This window comes from Adiantum capillus-veneris, chromosome 27, assembly GCF_014529385.1.
Source record: "Adiantum capillus-veneris isolate H3 chromosome 27, ASM1452938v2, whole genome shotgun sequence".
NCBI lineage: Eukaryota > Viridiplantae > Streptophyta > Polypodiopsida > Polypodiales > Pteridaceae > Adiantum > Adiantum capillus-veneris.
In genome coordinates, this window is record NC_140957.1 from 82,738,337 (window position 1) to 82,761,019 (window position 22,683).

The window sequence follows — 22,683 nt, forward strand, 5'->3', positions numbered from 1 at the left end:
AGTGTTTCCGAGCTAATACAAAATCGAGCGACATCTAGCAAAGCACCTTGAACATATCCATGTTGTAAAATTGATGCAGCTCATGATCAAGCAAGAAAGCATATTCAAAAGTACATTTTTATGATTTTTAACTTCACATATGCATCTTCTCCATCATCTATGTTTACCGCCTCCAAACATCACTTGTGCTTCCAAAATGTCAATGGACGCAAATATACATGGTCTCCCATAGGCCATCTATGGTCAACTTTCCAAAAACCAAAAGTTACGTAATGGTTTTGAAGAGTCAACTGTCCAAAAACCAGATGGCTCTTTTGGTGTGTCATTTGATTAATCTCTCTCTCTCTCTCTCTCTCTCTCTCTCTCTCTCTCTCTCTCTCTCTCTCTCTCTCTCTCTCTCTCCATAGTCAAAGACTCAAATGTCATTTGCATTGATGATAGACACATGCGAGTATGAATGTAAAATCCCTACAAAATTCAATTCCTAAACAATATCGCTTAGTTCTTGGATATCTTTGTGGTCTTGCTAAACGCGAGTATAACTAGAGCAGCTTCAACACCAATAGCTCTTCCCTTCTTGCACCCTTCCTCTAACAAATAGACTTTCCTTGGGCTCTCTGATATTCAAATTGATTTGAAAATGTATTCTTGTGTGCCTGTTTAGTCTTTGACGTGTGGATATTCTCCACAAAGAAGTCAACGTAGAACACGCATGCATCTCAGCCACAAGACCTTGGATGGAACCACACTTCATCCTTGGCTTATAGTGAATATTGGCTAGATTCCAAATTACAAAACCATCTTTGATGATCTTGGTGATGTCCTGCCATACTGAAAGTGAATTGGCAAAAGAAATCTCATTGACCTTATTGGGATTGGGCCATCACACATTTGAGAATGACGGTTACCAGACACTTTTACAGCTTGAGAGAAACCATGGACTTCATGCAAGGTGACACTCAATATTCTCCCTCTCTCTCTCTCTCTCTCTCTCTCTCTCTCTCTCTCTCTCTCTCTCTCTCTCTGTGTGTGTGTGTGTGTGTGTGTGAATGGACACATACTTCGGCCCTGGCTCTAATTCTATCGATAGAGAGTACATGGAATGCAGCTTGACAATGGGGACCACTAGAATGGTGTAACCTCTCTATCACAGAAGTGTGGTAATTTCGTTATGCCATTTCCCTCTTGAATAACAGGTCTTGAGTTCAACTCTCCTCGTCGGATAGATCTTTAAGGTCACTCAGGATAGTTTCCTATGACGTTAAAATTCTTGTGTGTGTGGGTGTGCTAATAAAGAGGAAAATGGTATAATCTTTCTATCACCGAAGTGTGGTAGATTGGTTTTACCATTTCTCTCTTGAATAAGAGGTCTTGAGTTCAACTCTCCTCATTGGATAGATCTTTAAGGTCTCTTGGGATAGTTTCCTACGAAGTTAAAATTCTCTCCTTCTTCTTCTTCTTCTTCTTCTTCTTCTTCTCTCTCTCTCTCTCTCTCTCTCTCTCTCTCTCTCTCTCTCTCTCTCTCTCTCTCGGACTTCATGCCACTTCTTACTAATTATATAAGTATTTTTTATGGTCTGATTTAATGGGTTTTTTTCCCCACTTATATCATTGTTATATCAGTAGTATGTGTACTACGGGCTACTTTCCAACTTATTTGGCACGAATGAGGGATTCCTCAAGAGATCCCCTAAGGATCCGGCCTTGTTCCCACTAAATAAAAGTGATGTTTACTTGGTGAGCCCAAGGTGCTTTTTGCAGTATCTGAACGCAGAAGCCACCACGTGGCATTAGATTTCAATTTCAAAAACTCTAATGAAAATCTCTAAAAGAAACTCCGCGCGAAAAGCTGCCAAGTGAATTAAATAAAAAAACCTGCTCTCGTACAGAAGCAGTTCGCTCTGCTCCCCAGAAGCAGGTCGGAGCTTCAAATCGGCCTTCTTTTGCAGTGAAACCTACTTGCGCCTCCTAATTGGTCTTCTTTTGCAGTGCAGCCTACTTGTGCCTTCCCCACATAGCGATCATAGCAGCTTATTGTGCAACAAGACCCAGTGGCGTGTTGAAGAGTATGTCCAGATCCAACTACCTTACTTAGCTCTTTTCGGCAGACACAACTAGTTATGGACTGCATTATTCCGCTCCAAGTATATACTCTCGTGCAGATTCAACAACCCTGTGCCCTCGGCCATCCTTCAGCGTTCATGGAAATGATATGCGGCAGATCCCCATGCCTAATTCTCAAGATTCACACCAATTATTTTCCGCGCAGTTTACATGTGAAGCACTAAGCTGAGCAGAACCGGAAAAGAGTACCAAAGACCTTTCAAACCCTGGTTATATTTCCTAGATCATCAAGCTAGAGGGTACTTCGGATGCTTGCCGACTTGATGAGCATTCTCAAAGATCAGATATTTCGTTTTGAGCACTCGAACCTGCACGCTCTCAGCCAACGACGAACACCTAAGTTAAACTTAGGCTTTGCTTAATAAAAGCTTCAACCTGGGTCGAGATCGTCGCTGGCCAAAGAGTGAACACCCAAGCTGCGAGCAGCCAAGAGCCGCATCCGCTTTCAACTCTCTGAACAGGCTGAGCACGAGCGTATGTTGTTGTGCAGAAGGCAAAGCTACTGTTTTGTCAGGCTTTGCGCAGAACTACCTGCCAACCGACGCTGAGGCTCAAGCATGGAGAGAGAGAGAGAGAGAGAGAGAGAGAGAGAGAGAGAGAGAGAGCTAGTCGTGCATCAGTTGTTGCGGCCGTGGACAGGAAAGCTTCTGTGGTCAGCTAGAGCAGGCGCTGATGTAGCCGTTGTAGATTAGGAGAGAACGGGCAAAGCTGTGGGCTAACTCCCTCCACAGGGCAGCCCTCGCCCAAGGGGGACATGCGGAAGTGCAGGTAGAGGTTACGAAGCTACAAAAGCTAGGTTAAAAGCGAGAGAGAGAGAGAGAGAGAGAGAGAGAGAGAGAGAGAAAGAGAGAGAAAGAAGCAGCCTTTTATCGTTCGTTGCGTTGTAGCATGGTTTGTAGCATGGCATTAGGCAAGAAAAAACAATAACGTGAAACTACCTATAGCCATCCACGCCGGCGTGGATGGCTACAGGCAATTCATTTTTGGGATAATTACCAAAATACCCCTTTAATTATTGGAAATTCCCAAAATACCTTTCAAATTTAAAAAAGGGAAAATTAAAAAAATACCCCTCTAATTTGTGGAAATTCCCAAAATACCCTTCAAATTTCAAAAATTCCCAAAACACTCCCAATATTTTGTCATAAATTCCCAAAATGCCCTTCAAATTTTCAAAAATTCCCAAAATACCACTGGTTGTGAAATTAAATTTCTTCAAAGATTAAAAAATTTGTAGCGTTTTATAAGAAGACTCATTGCTTATCAATATAAGATGCTAAACCTAGAATTTGAGTCGATTATGTAGGCTTTGGAGATGAATTGCTTCATTATCTTTAGGCATATTGCCTTTTTTTGCAAGGTAATTTGTGGCAAAATACATGTTAAACATGCAAAATCGGATCTCAATTATGAAAAAGGAATAAAGATTAAAAAATTTTGAACAATCTAACCAAGATAGATACAAGGGTATTTTGGGAATTTTTGAAATTTGAGGGGTATTTTGGGAATTTCCACGAATTAGAGGGGTATTTTGGTAATTTTCCCTTTAAAAAACTCCCAATGCCACAATGGTACATACTAGCTCCATTGATATTATATTCATCGGATACTCCTCAGATTCCAGTTCTGAGTTGAGATCTCTCTCACTGTAAAAGGCGGATGAGGAGTTCGAATGCGCGACATAATTATGGTATGACCTCACAATGTTCTCGTAGACAACACATCATGCAGTAGGTGTTGCGATGTTGAGCACAATTCCCTGCATATAAAAAATAGATTGAACCTCATGTGCCCCCATAGCTGTCAGTTCCCTACGCGACAGGATGCAGAGCATGTGTAGCATGTGGCTGGAGCATGAGCAGCCGAATTCGCCTCGCATCCCCCCCCTCACTCAGACGTTTGTTTGCAAACTTCGACACCTCCCATTCAGCTTCCACCTTTTATTGCATGTACCCATCCGTGTTGGCACTCATACCTACAAGTAATAGAGATGATTTTTTTTGGGTTATGCAATTCATATGTGCATGTAGGTTGTTGCATGCCTAACAATATTCCGGGGTTAAGCTCTGAAAAATTTGTATTTTAATTGAATAGATCACTTTCATGTTGACTTAGATAAGTTGATGGTCAACTCAAATCCAATATGGATTGATGCTAAAACAGCATTGGAGCTTAAGCTCATGTATAAACCTCCATTGATGCTAAAACAGCATTGGAGCTTAAGCTCATGTATAAACCTCCATTGCAAGCATTGGCCAAAAACATATTTTATAACTTGAATGCTAATAATAGGACTATTTCTTGGTGAACAATGATTACAAAAAGCTTCTCTAGTATTATGGATGAAAAAATTGGAGGGTGATTTCTATCATTATAATTGACCCAAAAAGTGCCCAAAATTGCAATTCTTTTATTTCGCAATGCATGTCACATTAAATTTTGATGTTTTTTTTGAAAAGATATAGCGATCAGTAACTATATATATTGATATTGATGCTCTATGCTATAGCATAAGCACATAGGCTCTCATTTTCATGCATGTGCAAGATGAGCTTATAAATTTCTTGCATATAGGTGTCGCAAATTATGAAGATTATGTGGGAAGCCTACTTGAGAAGGATCAAAAGCTAATAGCAAGAGCGGGCAAGAAATATTGTTGAGGCAGAGAGTCTTGGTATCCACTTACTTATCCTTAAAAGTAGGAAGTCAAAATCAAACGGTACCCACTCATCCAACTAGATGCATCTCTCTCTCTCTCTCTCTCTCTCTCTCTCTCTCTCTCTCACACACACACACACACACACACACACACACACACACACACAGAGCTCGCTCGATTTTCTCCTTGCTCAAAAATATTCGCTCGCCATACGGTAGGACTCCGATGTAATGTGTGTAAGTAATGCTTGAGCCACATCCACCTTTGATGTCATTGGAACTTGTATTATGATTTGATGGGAGAGGTTGATTGGAGATATGTAGGTTCTAATTAAGTTGCTTGTGCACCATGCATTAAAACGAAATTGAAAAACAAGTGCTTCATTAAGTTGAAATGAAAGAACTATTGTGTGTTTCCATTATGGTTCTTGCTTATGTCAATTGAATATGGAAATACATAGGAAATGTTTCATTTGTATGATTGATGTTGTGTGTCTATCTTTTGTGCATGCACAAACAAGCGTCCTCAAGATGACATTATAAAGTTGAAAATGAGCACCAATTTTGAGCATGTATTTCAATTGAAGAATAATAGTGATAAATTGAGCAATAGCCCGCATACTTTTAAGGATGTGATTCATGAGTGCAATCACGAACTTTAAAATGAACTATATGAAATTGCTCAATAATGTGCAAGGAAGAAAAAATTCAAATTGTGGTTGCTTTGAGTGATGATTTGGTTTTGCGAGGACAAGGTGCTCAAATTGGTTCACACAAGCACATACACTATTTTTCTCTCTTGCATGAACATTGTACACACATCGAGCTTTGCCTTCCCTCTCGCCATACTTTCCATTGTTGTTGTGTGTGGGAACAAGCCCCTAAAAGGGATTTTTATTCAACACACACACACACATAAAATCAACTTGAGGGGCCTGCCTGCTTTCAATATCCGCACCCTCGTTTTCCGTAGTTGACCACGCCATCCACTCACCCTGGCTTGGCGTTTTCCACACACACACACACACACACACATGCAAACCCAGCCTCAAAATGCGATGCCCTCTCACTACCTACTACACAGACGCCTGATTGGTCCAATGCACGCAGGGCGCAGCTCCAGCTAGTGGTGATCACACACACAAGGGCGCGGCATTGATTGCCGCTACTTGCAACAAGTCCACCGAAAAAACTGTGCACCCCACCCCGCCTTTGAAAACATAACACACACACATTGCTGATTATGCAGCCTTGGAAGTTGGCGCTTGCAACACACGCACGCACACATGATGCCCTGGCTCGTCCTCAGATGCCCTCGTACACACGGAGCCGCAGCTCTTGCTGGCTCACGTATGCAGCATGGATCACAATGCACTCACACACATGTTGTTGTTGACCCGGAGCGGCGCTGGCTCACACACTACACACACGCACCCGATATAGTACTCGCCAGGCTTGGCTCAGACCTGGATACACACACACACACACACACACACACACACACATGCCCCTGATCGCGCTACAACCTTGCCCCTCACCTTTAAAACTGGACACACACACCTCCACGCTCGAGGCAGGGAACCAGATGAACACACACACACACACACTTTCTTAGCGCACGACGAGCCCTTCCTCTCCCTGTCGAGTCGTGTCGACACGGGCAGCTGCAGCGTCTCGGCATTAAAAAACAGAGAGGAGAGAATAACTCGGTTTTAAAAATTAAAAAAATCAAGAGGACATTCCCACCCTCAAGTTCAAAATTTTGATGGCTTGAGCTGCAAGTGCTCGGGCTTTGCTCGAATTTCATAAGCAGAGCTTGTTGCTTTGGTCTTCTGAAAAGAGTTGGAGACAAACGACCTCAGAATTGCGCAAATGCTTATTTGTGTGTTCATTATTTCGCGCTTTTAAAAATTGCCAATTTTTAAAGGCCAAAATTAAATAACTTGTATTGTCTGCTAAATGAGCTACATAAGAGCTTGTTATACCCATTGATAAGTTTATGCATGGATTGTCCTAGACAACTCTTGTGCTCATTTTGAATACCTTCTTTTGTACATTAATTATTGGGCTATTTTGCGACACAAGCATTCGATTTGATTTACTCAAAAGAGCTGGGAAAACAAAAGTTTACCTTATACTTTTCCTCTGCGATGTTATATATATCATATCAGCTACATGTGAGCTTCATCTTGAGGTACATTGAAGTAAACTGATGCTTGGTCAAAGAGTGTGCATTCAACTTGGGCTTGGCATTGTTTGTTACATTTTAGTGCTTGATTTGAATGTGAAAATCATGCAAAGTACTAAGATTGATCTTGTTTGATGACCATGAGAGGGCAATAAAATTTCGGGCTTATGATTGTTCTTAAATTCTTTTAGTGCTTGTATTGTGTTGACCATATGAATGTATAGCACTAATCAATGATCTTTTTTGAAGGGATGGTGACCAATGATACAAAACAAGGTGTTGATGCCTCGAGGGAGCTTCAATGCTCTCTTTTTCCCTTGCTATGCATGCCGTATGAGTGCTAGTTGGATGTGATCATCGAGGGTGTGCATTGAAAGTTGGGTTGGGCATTGCTTGTATATTTTAGTGCTTGAATTAAATGTAAAAACCTTGCATAGCACTAAAAATTGAGCTTTTTTGGATGAACATGGGAGAGCAGTTTACTTTTGAGTTCGTGAATGAAGCATGCACTAGAATTTGAACTTGGCATTGCTCGATACTTTTTTAGTGCTTAATATATATGCAAAAATCATTGCATAGCACTAAATTTGGTATCTTGAATGGCCATGTGATAGCATTGAACATGAAAGTTTTAGTGCTTGTGTTGAATTTCCAAATGCTTAAGAAGCACTAATGATTTGAGCTTCATTTTGAAGGGTTGTGTGGGCAGGAGTGTGCTTTCAATTGATCCAAGAAGGGGTCATCATTGAAATATTGCAAAATTTGGCTAATTAGAGCCATTCCAATTGATTGGATTTAAAAAAAAGTATATATGCTAGCTCATAGCTTGGTCAAAAGTTAAATTTTTTCATTTTTGAGGTAGTATTTACCCAACTTTTTTGAAGCTTTCGAGTACAAATTTGGCTATTGAGAGCCATTCATTTCATTTCATCAAGTTGCAGTCATGTCTAGCTCATAGATTGCACTAAAAAAAAGAAAATTTCATGTGAGCTAGTTGTTAGCCAACTTTTGGAAAAGCTTTAAACTGTAAAATTTGGCTATCGAGAGCCACTTCGTTTCATTCAAAAGTTGCATTATTTTCAGCTCTTGGCTTGTTTTAAAACTCCATATTTCATAGAGCTAGAAATTAATCGACTTTTGAATCATGCATTAGAGTTGGTAAAAATTGTCAAATGTGCTTATGTAGAAGCATTTTATCCCTCTCATGGTTGTTATGTATGCATAAATTTGCTACTTTAGAGCATCATGTTCATAACCAAAGGCATTTTTTTTCCTTGGGCTTTTTCCCTTTGGCAAATTCGGGTATGCAAGACCCTAGCTTTAGGTTTTCAATAATGTTTTTTGTGTGCATTTGGCTTTGGAGCTTATGTTCACACTTTGAAAAGATTCTTTTGCAATTAAAAAAGATCAGGAGACTTCTCTACACAAAGGATGCTTGCTCAAGGATGCTCGAAAGAGCATGAATAAGTGTAATCCTTCCATGATTTTGCTCTTTTGTTCATATCTTCATGCTTGGATTAGGTAAATTTTTCTTCTAAAACCTATGGTTCTTTCATGTTCAAAGGCTAGGCATTTTAAATTTTCAACACTTCGCTTTGTGAAAATTAACTCATCAAAAAATTAGGTTTTATGTGTGCTAATCATAGATAATTGGCCTTGACCTTAGGTTAATATAGGTTCATTTCTCATTAGTCCTAGACTCTTAGTGATACTCTTAATACTCCATTCATTTTTAACATGACCTAGGGCTATGGTTAGGCTTTACTCTTTTTAGTCCAATTGCCATTAGCATCTCAAATTGGAAGCAAATAAAAAGTTGTTAAAAATGAAACAATGAAGTAAAAAAGTGTCAAGAAAAAGTAGCAAAAATGCTACTAGACACATGAAAAATATATATATATATGTTATATGTTATGTTGTGTCTATGTGAGGCCTAGCGCCTTATTGGCACTTGGCAGGCAAGGGGAATCACCTTGGCTTGCTTGGTCAAGGCCCTAAACCGATGCCTTGGGCTGATAGGGGTTAGTCGTTGCCTTGGTATGCTAGTAGGCTTTTGGAACACCTTCTTGAGGGTTCAAGGAGCCGAGAGTCGCACTTAGACTTGCCTTGGGGTGGTAGCCTTGTATTGTGCTTTAATAATTCTTTTGGTGAATGACAAAAAACAAAACTTCCATGAGCTTCAAAAAGCTTTAACAATGTACTAATAGATTAGGAGCTTTTTTATAGCCCATAGACATGATAGACTTAAGGATTTATTAAGATTGTTCACATAGTTTTTAGGCTAGTAGGTTTATGAACTTGCATTAGCCTAGGGTCATAATTGATTGCTTGTGTTTCATGCATAAAACTAAAATTTAAAGTAGTTTAATCTTCACAATAGTTTAGGTGTTTTTTTGCTTTATGTTATCTAGTTTTTGACTATGATTGACCCATCTTTTAGAAGCAAAAAATCACTTTGCATGATTGTTCATTTGTGCTTCATGTTTTATTAATTCTTGGTGGCCTTTGATGCTCATTACTTGTTCTTATGTTTTGTAGCTCAACATTTCTTCCATGGACTTGCTTTCTACCATGTCATCATGTCTTGCTTCACCAACACACGAGGACGTGCGCCAAATTAGGAAGGGGGGAATGCTAGCAGTGGCTAACACAAGCTACACCAATTATGCACCAAGCTGTAGATTTACTATAGTGCACAATATTTCCTTTTCATTGTATAGGGCTTGGGCTCATTTAGGAGTTCCAAAGTTGTATGAGTCTATGCTAGAGAGCTCAACTTTATCCCATAGTTGAAGGGTGTGAAGCCCAAAGCTATAAAAGAGCCCTATGATTAATGAGTAGTTATTCTTGGGTGAGTTCTCCTCTTTGTAGAGTGGATGGTCATGAGGCTCATGGGCTTTCCATGCCCATGTAGCTCTTGATTTCTAATAATCAATTACACTTTCTTTCTTATTAGTCTTCTTTGTTTGATTATGTGGAGTGACATTGTATTAGTGTGATGGTAGATCTCCTAATCTCTTTTTTGAGTTAATCTATTCTATACACACCATTGGCCATGGTGTGTGAGGGCTGTGCCTTCCTTCTCTTCATCTCTCTCTACAAGGTGCGGTTAGGGTGTGTGCATACGTAGTCGCATTGAGGGGTTGTGCCGAAATGGACACACTAATGCGGAGTAGGTATGTTAATTGCATGCTTGTGTAGTTGTGATTAATAGTTGTGAATAAGAGTGATTGATGTGAGAGGTTAATTTCAACCACATGATTGTGTGCAAGTGATTAGTAAGTAGGAATGTGTTGTTGATTAGAGGAAGCCCTTTCCATGGCTTCTCTCTATGATGAGTAGAAGGATCCCTTGAATCCTCTATGTCTATACATCCTAAGCTCGTGCTCCATGCCCTAGCCGGGTTAACGATCCACGATTTGACAATTTTGTGGGTTGCGATTAGGTCATGCTACAACTCATCCCCACAACAATGCTTCCATCATTGGCATCAATTTCGTAAAATCCAGTGTTTTTTGTACCTCTTCAAAGAAGTATGTCAGGCTTATGTGTAAAAGTTTTTGTAAAACCTCCTACACTCCTTCCTCCGGCTCCATCTTCTCTCTCTCACCCCGGTCAATTTTGCGTCGGGTTCACCAAAAAATGTCGGCGTGTGCGGCTTGCCATGGGTGACCGGGACAGCGCGGGGCTTCTGGCTGTGAGAGAGCAAGTCGGCGTAGGCTCCCACCGAGGAAACGAAGCGCAGTTAGTGGTGTGTTAAGCAGTAGCAAAGGTGACTGTCGATGATTAGAGATTAAATTCAAGAGATAACTGAGGATTAGAAAATAATTAAGGGTTAAGAGTAAGAGAGAGCAAGAAAATGACACATATTTTGATTTCGCAAACAACAGAATTCTTCATATTCATGGTCTCTAACAATTTTGTTACAATTCAATCGCATACGCCAACGTTGGTATGCACCTCAATCTGAGCCCCTGATCACAAATTCCCCAGTTGAAGAACCCCACCCTGTTGACAGCAAAATCTCCACCCCTTTTGATCCCCGTACTTCTCTTGAATCCCTATGTTGTCTTCTTCCCCAAGATTCAACCTTTTTACAAACCCCTTATCAGAAATTCCCTGGCCATTGAAAGCAACATGTTTGCCGAGTGTAAGTCAATGCAGAATCCTCCTTTCGGGTAGTGCTTCATCTTGACGATGTCGATCGAAGCTTGCCAAACACTTTAACAACCATATCCAATCCACTTATTGTCTTGCTTTGTCTTTACTTCCCTACCATTTCCTTGGCGGCTCTCCTCCCCTTGTACATGAATGAGAGCTATGGAGCTTAATGGAGATTGAGAGATGAATTAATTAGATATCAAAACTAATGAGCTTTGGCTTTATGAAGCAAGAGATAAATTGATTCTATGGAGCTTGAAGAGAAGGGCTATCCCCGCTTTAACTGTTCATGGTCACCTCCCGTTACCTGCACATGGTTACCCACATTGAGCATTGATAGCCTGCACCCAGCCCTCAACTCTCCTAGACCTCTTGTCTCCCTATAGCGCCACCACTTCTCCCCACTTGGCAGAACACCCCCTCTTCTGCATGCACTTTTCTCATTCTCGCTGTGCTGGTAGTCCTCATTTCCACATGCTATGCAGGCGTACATGCAGACTCGATGGCGGCACTGCTCACCTGCTCCAAGTCCTACACTCAGCCCCAATGCGATGGAGCCACCCCCTGTCAAGCTCCTTCAGTTGTCCAACAGATGGCGCCTCCCTTGGCTGCTTCTTTTTTGGCCGTGGCGGCCCTGGATGGACCCACCTTTGTCACGGCCTCCTCGCGGCCTCTTCAATTGGCCCTGGCCTTCCTGTGGCGCCGCCTCTGACGGCCTTGCATCCGGCATGTGCTCTATCTTCCTGGCAAATCCCTAGGCCCCCTTTTTGTCCGTGGCGGCCCTCCTTTTACTACTCCATGCAACTGGTCTACACCTCTCTATCTCTCTATGAAAATGCCTTTGTTCTCAATCCCCATTTGCACTGGCATGCAGCCCATTTTGTGCTAGTCTAGACCATGGTCGTCTCCCTCGTGGCGGCCACCTGCCCTCCTACTCATGTAGCCGTGCCACCCCACAGATGGCACCCCTCCTGGTCCCACCCTAATGCAGATAGTCGCATTGAGGGGTTGTGCCGAAATGGACACACTAATGCGGAGTAGGTATGTTAATTGCATGCTTGTGTAGTTGTGATTAATAGTTGTGAATAAGAGTGATTGATGTGAGAGGTTAATTTCAACCACATGATTGTGTGCAAGTGATTAGTAAGTAGGAATGTGTTGTTGATTAGAGGAAGCCCTTTCCATGGCTTCTCTCTATGATGAGTAGAAGGATCCCTTGAATCCTCTATGTCTATACATCCTAAGCTCGTGCTCCATGCCCTAGCCGGGTTAACGATCCACGATTTGACAATTTTGTGGGTTGCGATTAGGTCATGCTACAACTCATCCCCACAACAATGCTTCCATCATTGGCATCAATTTCGTAAAATCCAGTGTTTTTTGTACCTCTTCAAAGAAGTATGTCAGGCTTATGTGTAAAAGTTTTTGTAAAACCTCCTACACTCCTTCCTCCGGCTCCATCTTCTCTCTCTCACCCCGGTCAATTTTGTGTCGGGTTCACCAAAAAATGTCGGCGTGTGCGGCTTGCCATGGGTGACCGGGACAGCGCGGGGCTTCTGGCTGTGAGAGAGCAAGTCGGCGTAGGCTCCCACCGAGGAAACGAAGCGCAGTTAGTGGTGTGTTAAGCAGTAGCAAAGGTGACTGTCGATGATTAGAGATTAAATTCAAGAGATAACTAAGGATTAGAAAATAATTAAGGGTTAAGAGTAAGAGAGAGCAAGAAAATGACACATATTTTGATTTCGCAAACAACAGAATTCTTCATATTCATGGTCTCTAACAATTTTGTTACAATTCAATCGCATACGCCAACGTTGGTATGCACCTCAATCTGAGCCCCTGATCACAAATTCCCCAGTTGAAGAACCCCACCCTGTTGACAGCAAAATCTCCACCCCTTTTGATCCCCGTACTTCTCTTGAATCCCTATGTTGTCTTCTTCCCCAAGATTCAACCTTTTTACAAACCCCTTATCAGAAATTCCCTGGCCATTGAAAGCAACATGTTTGCCGAGTGTAAGTCAATGCAGAATCCTCCTTTCGGGTAGTGCTTCATCTTGACGATGTCGATCGAAGCTTGCCAAACACTTTAACAACCATATCCAATCCACTTATTGTCTTGCTTTGTCTTTACTTCCCTACCATTTCCTTGGCGGCTCTCCTCCCCTTGTACATGAATGAGAGCTATGGAGCTTAATGGAGATTGAGAGATGAATTAATTAGATATCAAAACTAATGAGCTTTGGCTTTATGAAGCAAGAGATAAATTGATTCTATGGAGCTTGAAGAGAAGGGCTATCCCCGCTTTAACTGTTCATGGTCACCTCCCGTTACCTGCACATGGTTACCCACATTGAGCATTGATAGCCTGCACCCAGCCCTCAACTCTCCTAGACCTCTTGTCTCCCTATAGCGCCACCACTTCTCCCCACTTAGCAGAACACCCCCTCTTCTGCATGCACTTTTCTCATGCTCGCTATGCTGGTAGTCCTCATTTCCACATGCTATGCAGGCGTACATGCAGACTCGATGGCGGCACTGCTCACCTGCTCCAAGTCTTACACTCGGCCCCAATGCAATGGAGGCCTTGGATGGACCCACCTTGGTCATGGCGTCCTCGCGGCCTCTTCAACTGGCCCTGGCCTTCCTGTGGCGCCACCTCTGACGGCCTTGCATCCGGCCTATGCTCTATCGTCTTGGCAGATCCCTAGGCCCCCCTTTTGTCCGTGGCGGCCGTCCTTTTACTGCTCCATGCAACTGGTCCACACCTCTCTATGCAACTCCCTTTGTTCTCATCCCTAGCTGCACTGCCATGCAGCCCCTTTTGTGCTACTCCACACTATGGTTGTCTCCCTCCTGGCGGCCACCTGCCCTCCTACTCATGCAGCCCTGCCACCCCATAGATGGCACCTCTCTTGGTCCCACCCTCATGCAGATAGCCCCCCCCCCCCCCCCCCCCCCCCCCCCCCCCCCCCCCCCGGTTCCAGATGGCGCCACCTCCCCTTTCTCTCCAGCGACCAGTAGCGACCTCGCTACTGGTTTCCCTTTTTTTTAATATAGCCATGTAAAAAAAATAATGGGCCTCCGTTCCCACAAGGCCACTCGCCCTTCCAGCTGCAGCGGACTCCATACACTTAGTGGCTCTATTCATACATCACTAGCGGCCCCACTTCTCATGCCCACAGCCCCTTCCCACAAAAACTGTCACCAAAAGTCCCCTCCTCATCTTGCCATAGGCCAAGGCTTTTGGGCGTCCATTCTTAGGTGCAAGCATACGTGAATGCATTTGGAGGAAACCTTCTCTTCGCATCCGGTAAAGCACGTCAAGCACTTATTGTGCATTTCAAAACACACACACCATTCGGCTTACATGTCGGTCAAGGAATTATAAAAGATGTTTCCATAACGGCCCATATTTGGCATACATCCTGGCAACTTCAATAAGCCATATCTCCGCACTCCGGATCCCGATCGACATGCTGTCAGCTCCTGTTGACTCGATTCTTCACACACTTCTCATAAGGACACTGATAAGCACCCAAAAATCTTCGATGGCACATCTCCCAATCCGACCATTCCGACCCGGAACCGGCCCCCGTCCCAACTTTGACAGCTCATAGCTTGCTACCCGAAATTCCGATTGCCAAACCGGAAAGACCGATAGAATCCACAACTTGAGCACTTCAATTTTATCACAAACATCAGCTCTGATCATTCACTTGTACCTGTCAAATCCGTCAAGGATCTGCAAATCATTCCAACTGCTCATAAAATTAGCACTTTGGAAACTACTATCCATCACCTTGTTTAGGCCCTCCTAAAGCCTTTCTGGCCTTTGAAAACCACAGTTAGCATACATGTCAAGCATCTGACAACATAATCAAACCCTAGCATAAATCATAATTTGGTAAAAACTTCCAAATGTCTCTGAGTATTGCTTTTTCTCAACGTGCCCGCAAAGCGGCACGACAATCAATGGGACAATTCCCCTGTGAATTGGACGAGTTTTCACGCAAGAAAACTCTCTGAACTCGCAATCTTTCATGATGGAACTGTGCGTACTATGGGGGATTAGCAATTAGCTAATCCGGTTCCTGTTCAGAAGGCTCTTGCCTTGGAAAACGCACATAAACCCCCAGAACTGTACATATTCATCTAAGTAGCCCAACTAGTGGGGCATTACCATATGTGCCAAAGGGGAGAGAGAGATGCACAAGAGCAATTCATTGCGCTACATGAGACAGAGGAGAAGGCAAGCTTTCATTTAAAGCTGTAGACCTGCACCCACTACTGACACACACACATTGTAGGTCAATTATGAGTGAAAAATCAGCCCCCTCTCTCTCTTGTGCGCCTCCTCTTGCTGAGCTATACTGCAGGCAGCTCTCCTCCTACCAAATGTCCAGTTTGCCCCTTTGAGTTAATTCTCTAGTTCCCACTGACTTATAAAGTTATAAGTGACTTTCTGAGTGGCCCAGACTTCATTTGGCGCGCACAAGCTTTCATACTCATTAGAATTCAGTGCTAACTGGCCCAACCAATCCCAGACTGACCGACCTAGACTCTCGATGCGAGAAACCTGTTTGGTCGTAGGCATTTCACATTGGCCATGCAATGTCCACTTGCACCTTTTCAAGGGTTCCGGGCAAAACAAGTAAAATTAAAAATATCTAGTACTTATTTATGGAACGCAACAGGAAAAATACACCTCCTGGTGACACACCCCACCCTTGAAATACTGCAAGCAACCTCGCTTGCATGCCAATAATGCATGCGGTATCTCTTGATATCACATATATTCTATGATGGGAATCCAAGATATACATGCTTCTGGAAATGTAGCATTGGACAATTAACAATCCCACCAACCTTGCTACAACACATATATCAAGCATAGAAGTCTTCTAGTGTACCCTCAAGCACAAACTTCTCTAGCTAAATTTTGTATGGAAAGAGTAGATACAATTGCTTAACTACTCTCTTGAGCATCATGAACCATGCTCTTGCGTGCTCCAAAAAGGCTACATCGAGTCACTGCGGGTTCCATCTGAAAGGCTTCAAGATACAATTGCAATAGCTGAGGTGAATCAACCAATTCAGACTCTTCCATCCATTTGGCATCCAACGATGGATAGTTCTTGAACTTCACCAAATAGCATCTTGCAACCTTTCCTCTAACCTTTCTTTCCTTATGTACCAATATCTGTTTTATGAACAAGGATCTCCACTTCGGGTTGTTCCTCATCAAGCATATTCTCTAGCACATTACCAACAAAGGGTCTTAGAAGGCTGACATGAAAAGCATTATGTATTTTCCAGCCTTCTGATAGCTTTAACCTGTAAGCTACATCACTGATCTTTTCTGAAATCTGAAAAGGACCATAATATCGCATACTGAGCTTACGAAACAAGCGTTCCTTGCCTTTCCTTTTACTTAACTGGTCTTTTCAAAGCGCAAAAGCACCCAATCACCAAGTATAAATACAAGTTCACGACGGTGACGATCAACAGCATTCTTTTACTTAGCCTGAGTCTTCTCAAGAGCAATCTTTATCTTCCTGTATGTTTCATCCACATCTTGTACATACTTGTCTGCCTCAAAAATCTTGTCCTTAGTTTGCAAAATGGGTGGGACTTTCTTCCCTCCTTCCACTATCTCAAATGGTGCCTTACCTGTTGACGTATGCACAGTGTTATTGTAAGCATATTCAACCAATGGGAGATGGTGTTCCCAAGTTGCCTTGTGCTCTGACACATAACATTTGAGCAGATTTAGGACTGTAGAATTTGCCTCTTATGATTGTCCATCAGTTTGCGGATGAAACGAAGAAGAAAACTTTAGCGTAGTGCCCATGTTCTCAAACAATGCCTTCCAGAAAAGACTGTCATACGTGGATCCCTGTCACTGACAATTGACTGAGGCATCCCGTGATACTTAAAAGATATTGCTCATAAATACCTTGACCATGTGTTCTGGCTTTATCTTCTTCCTAACAAGAATGAAATGGGCCTGCTTACTGAAGGGTCTTAGAAGGCTGACATGAAAAGCATTATGTATTTTCCAGCCTTCTGATAGCTTTAACCTGTAAGCTACATCACTTATCTTTTCTGAAATCTGAAAAGGACCATAATATCGCATACTGAGATTAGGAAACAAGCGTTCCTTGCCTTTCCTTTTCCTTAACTGGTCTTTTCAAAGCGCAAAAGCACCCAATCACCAAGTGAAAATACAAGTTCACGACGGTGACTATCAACAAAATTCTTTTACGTAGCCTGAGTCTTCTCAAGAGCAATCTTTATCTTCCTGTATGTTTCATCCACATCTTGTACATACTTGTCTGCCTCAAAAATCTTGTCCTTAGTCTGCAAAATGGGTGGGACTTTCTTCCCTCCTTCCACTATCTCAAATGGTGCCTTACATGTTGACGTATGCACAGTGTTATTGTAAGCATATTCAACCAATCGGAGATGGTGTTCCCAAGTTGCCTTGTGCTCTGACACATAACATTTGAGCAGATCCAGGACTGTAGAATTTGCCTCTTATGACTGTCCATCAGTTTGCGGATGAAACGAAGAAGAAAACTTTAGCGTAGTGCCCATGTTCTCAAACAATGCCTTCCAGAAAAGACTCTCATACGTGGATCCCTGTCACCACTGACAATTGACTGAGGCATCCCGTGATACTTAAAAGATATTTCTCATAAATATCTTGACCATGTGTTCTAGATTTATCTTGTTCCTAACAGGAATGATTTAGGTCTGCTTACTTAACCTGCAAATGATAGTCCAAATCCTATCATTGCCTGTTTGTGTTCTTGGAGGATCAAAGATAAAGTCCATTGCTATGCTTTCTCGTGGCCTATCAGGAATCGGCAATGGCTACAACAATCCCGGTTGCTTTTGTCTATCAAATTTGACTTTTTGGCATACTAAGCATGATCTTACAAATGTGTCAACATCTTGACGCAAAGCTAGCCAATAGAAGAATGCCTGAACCCCTTTCACTGTCGCATCAATTCCACGATGCCCAGCATAAGGTGGAGCGTGACTTTCCATCAAAATCTTTGGCTGTAACTATTTAGTAACGCATAACTTTCCATGCATCATGAAAAAGTCATTCTTAAGCATATAGTGCTCATGATGTTTCCCATCAACAAGCTGGTCATAAATCCTTGCAAAATCTGAATCTTCAGCATATTGTGTCTTCATTTCGTCTAGTCCACAATGGTACGGAATTGACACTGCTAAAATTTGGGGCTTCGGTGACAACACATCATCCACCACGTTCGTTTTCCCTTGCACATGCACAATTTGAAAATGGAACATTGACAAGATGTTTGCCCATCGCATGTGCTTCTCAGATAACTTCGTCTGTGTGAGAAAATATCGCAAGGTTTGATGATCCGTTTGAACAACAAAATCAGCCCCTAGCAAATAGTGTTTCCAACTAGTGAGAGCATGAATTACCGCCATCAATTCTTTCTCATAGACTTGCAAGTTCCTTTCAGTCTTCAAAATAATTATGCTCTCATATGCAACTACTCGACCATTCTGCATTAGAATTGCACCAAGGCTATGGCCACATGCATCACACTGAACCACAAAAGGTTTTGAAAGATCTGGCAAAATGATTACCGGAACTGAAGTTAGCTTTCCTTTCAAGTGTTTGAATGCTAAAATTTCCTTGGCTATCCACTTGAAAGTAACTCCTTTTTCTTGCAGTGCATGGAGTGGAGAAGCAATCTCAGCAAAATTTCGGATGAACCTCCTGTAGTAGGAACATAAGCCTAGAAAGATTCAAATGTCATGTACGGACTTCATATCTGGCCATGACCTAATTGCTTCCACTTTAACGGGATCCATGCGTACCCCATCCTTTGAAACAATGTGCCCAAGGAAGTGAATCTCTTACAAAAAGAATTCATTCTTCTTCGCATTAATGAGTAGCATGTTCTTACGTAACTCATTGAAAACTGCAGTCAAGTGATCCCTATGCTCCTCTTCAGACTTCGAGTAGACAATCATGTCATCAAAGAAAGTACCCACGAAGATTCTATGTGGTCTAAAAGTTCTGTCCATCATTCTATTAAACGTGGCAGGAGCATTTGTGAGACCAACTGGCATGACAAGAAACTCATAGAGACCAAATGTTGTCCTGAACGCAGTCTTATGGACATCTTCTGGCCTAATGCGTATCTGATGGTACCCACTCTTTAGCTCTATCCTTGTAAACAATGACGCTCCCTCAAGCCGATCAAGAATTTCATCTATCCGCCTCGGTATGGGGAACCTGTTCTTGATAGTATTCTTATTCAAGGCGCGATAGTCAATGCACATGCGCCATGAACCATCCTTCTTCTGCACTAAGAGTACAAGCGAACAAAAAGGGGATGAACTGGGCTGAATCATCCCCTTCTCTAAAAGCTCATTGACCTGACTCATAATCTCTTTCTGCTGGGCTGCACTAACCCTGTATGGTGGTCTATTCGATGGACTAGAACCTGGCACAAGATCTATAGTATGATCCTTAGGTCTCTTAGGAGGTAACTTCCCTGGCAATGGATCCGAAAAACAATCACTGAAACCACTCAAAAAAGTTGACATGTCTTTATCTAAGGTAGACAAATTAGATACAACTTCAGGTACTTCTTTTGCAAAGATCAAGTACGCAGAAAGATGATTCTTTATTATAGATGAAATAGCAGAAGCAGAAACAACTGGAACAGACTCGCCTTTAAGCTTTACATCAAGGACATGAGTCTTTCCTCTATGTACAAGGGTAATCTTTTTGTTGTAAGTATCGACCATAGCATGTAACCTGTAACACCATGGGATACCCAGTAGGACATTACAGCCCTCAAGTGGCATAATATGAAATTCTTCCGCATCTACATAGCTCTGAATGTGCAGACGAAGCTTCCCCAAAATGGGAGTAACAGGCTCTGAATAACCTGGGCATGCCAAACCTGCTTTCCCTGTCATACCCATCTCCTCTACACGAATGCTCAACTTTGATGCCAATTCTGGTGATATGAAATTTTCACGGGCTCCTGGATCAAAGAAAACCAGCACTGTCTGGTCTCTAACTTTGCCCCAAGCTTTGCACACTTCCGTGGCATCTATGTTTGGTTGGTCTCCAACCAAATCTGGGACAAGTCCTGCACTCCACTTTGGCTTCTTCCCTTTATGGTCTGACTTGTCATCCTTATCCCGTGACTTCTTTTGTGGGCATTCATTTGCAAAATGTCCTTCCTCTTCACAAATGTAGCATTTCTTGGCCCCTCTAAGCGCTTTCCTTTCTTCAAAAGTCTTGCCAAAAAAATGCCTTTTTTGTCCTTGTCCTCGTCCCGAAGAAGATTTAGATTGTTTCTTGGACGTGTCAGCTTCTTCATTGGAGGGCTTCTTTGTGGGAGGCATAGAAGGCTTTGCTGCAACATTGCGCTTGGCTGAAAACTATTTTCCATGGGACCCTTTCTTCTGACTATTAAATCCATCGGAATCTCCCTTCGACAGATTGCTAGCCACCCTTGCATTCTCAATCAACTGGAACATATTCATGACAGTAGTTTTTGTGCAGTAGTCCCTAATTTTCTTGGGCAATCCACAACAGTACTTCTCAATCTATTCTGACAATGGCACAAACCTGTAAGAGGTGACTGGCAACAGTGCGGCCCAAAACTTTTTATTGTACTCTTCCAGATTTGCACACTATTTAGCATTCAACTCGTGCCATTTTGTCATCACATCCACTTCAAAAGTGTTTGTCAGCCATGCAGGTGCAAAAAGCTGTTTGAATTGGACCCACGTTGTTGGGGCTTGACCCTGGTTCAACAATGCGGTCCACCATTGGAGCACATTCCCTTTCAAGAAAGTGGCAGCCTTGCGTATCTTTGAAGATTCCGTGAAGTTTCCTCCATCATAAGCTGCATTGAACTGTTGTATGAAGGTCAAAGCCTTCAATTGATCCTCAGTTCCTCTGAAAGTTTCAAACTTCACTGCCTACCCTCCTTCCTTGTAATCCTTAGGCTGACTCAAAGGAGCCACATTATCATAAACAGGTGCCTGTAACAGTGCTTCTCCATGATTGTTCATTCCAGAACTCGCATCAACTGTTTTACCTGTCGTATCTGGATTTTGTACGTATGGCTGCGAAAAACCAGCCATATCAAATTGTGTTCTAGGCACTCAAAACTGGCCATAGGCACCCTGAAAACTGGTTGGACACCCATGTTCGCGTACATAGGGTTACCCATGCCTGTTTGCATTGTCCCGAACACATTCCCTGGCATATAACATGTGGAAGGTCCAGCCATAGCTTGAAACACTGAACCACCTCCAAAATAACTAGGATAAGTAATAGGTAATGGAAGGGTTTGACGCATAGCCTGTTCATTGCTCCCTTGACCATTCACAAACGGTTCTGTCCAGCTAAAGCAAGTTGCTTTGGATCATTGGACACCGCTAGTTGCTCAACCACATGGGCTTTCCCTCGAGCATCATGAGTCCTCTACACATTGGAAATCTCCTTTTCCTGCAACGGCTCAGTCATGCCCTGTGTAGGAGGCTGAAAACCCTGTGTCGGAGCCTGTAAGAACTCCTGCATCCTTGGGTTGTTAGCCAACTGCTGAAACATGTCCATGCAGCAACGCAGTTGAGTTCTAAACAATCTGTCCTCTTCTTGAAGGATTGAAGGAATATTCTTTGTGCCATGTGAGGAAGATCCCTCTTCAGGTACTTGGTCTCTCTTCTCTGCCATAACGACAAGCTATGTGTTGCTTTCACCCACAACAATCCATGCTGCACTTTTTGAAAAAAAAGTTACTATCCCGTCGATGGAACCATATAACCGGCCTGTACAACGTAAAGGGCGGTACTATTTTAATTACCTGTTAACTTTACACAGAGCAATGAGAAGGAAAGAGAACACAGATACGTCCAACGACTAGAAGATCATAGTGCACACGAGACCAACACCCTGTAGGTCCCAAAGACTAGCACCCCTTTCGGTATTTCTTTATTAATTTTAGGTAGACGATCCGACCACTTAGCACAAGCTTTCACAAAGCTGTCCAAACATGGCGAGGGCTAAAAACGCAAGTTTTTGACCTTATTTTGACAACATAACGACACAAAAACCCATGTAGGTCAAAAGTACCTGTCTAGAGCTGTCATAGAAATTCAACGAGCTGTAATTCTCAGTTTTTCATTGTTGGGTGCTCAAAAGCCTGTACACGCATCCCAAGGCTCTCACGAGGCTCCCTTGGTGTTCCCTTGCAATTTAGGTGCGAAACCCTAAACCTGCAGAAAAACACAACAGGCTGTAATTTCTTGATTTGGATCGTTTTTAGCGGAGCGAACACGCCTACGCGTGTCCCAAGGGCTCCCGCACGCAATGGACAGTTCCTTTGTGAATTGGACGAGTTTTCACGCAAGAAAACTCTCCGAACTCGCAATCTTTCGTGATGAAACTGTGCGTACCTGTGGAGCCTGTTCAGAAGGCTCTTGCCTTGGCAAACGCACATAAACCCCCAAAACTATACATATTCATTTGAG

At 42.6% G+C, this 22,683-nt stretch overlaps 1 protein-coding gene across 1 annotated transcript; it reads right to left on the reverse strand.

Annotated features, from left to right (window-relative positions):
* Positions 1 to 13,054: 13,054 nt before the first annotated feature.
* Positions 13,055 to 13,975, reverse strand: LOC147422280 (uncharacterized). The gene has a single exon (XM_086503663.1). It carries the CDS (start codon positions 13,738 to 13,740, stop codon positions 13,426 to 13,428), a length of 315 nt encoding a protein of 104 aa, XP_086359789.1. The 5' UTR covers positions 13,741 to 13,975; the 3' UTR covers positions 13,055 to 13,425.
* Positions 13,976 to 22,683: the final 8,708 nt, after the last annotated feature.

What these genes read in the sequence shown, in the direction of transcription:
- LOC147422280 (XM_086503663.1), bottom strand. Translation starts at nt 13,740, where the DNA reads ATGACCAAGGTGGGTCCATCCAAGGCCTCCATTGCATTGGGGCCGAGT.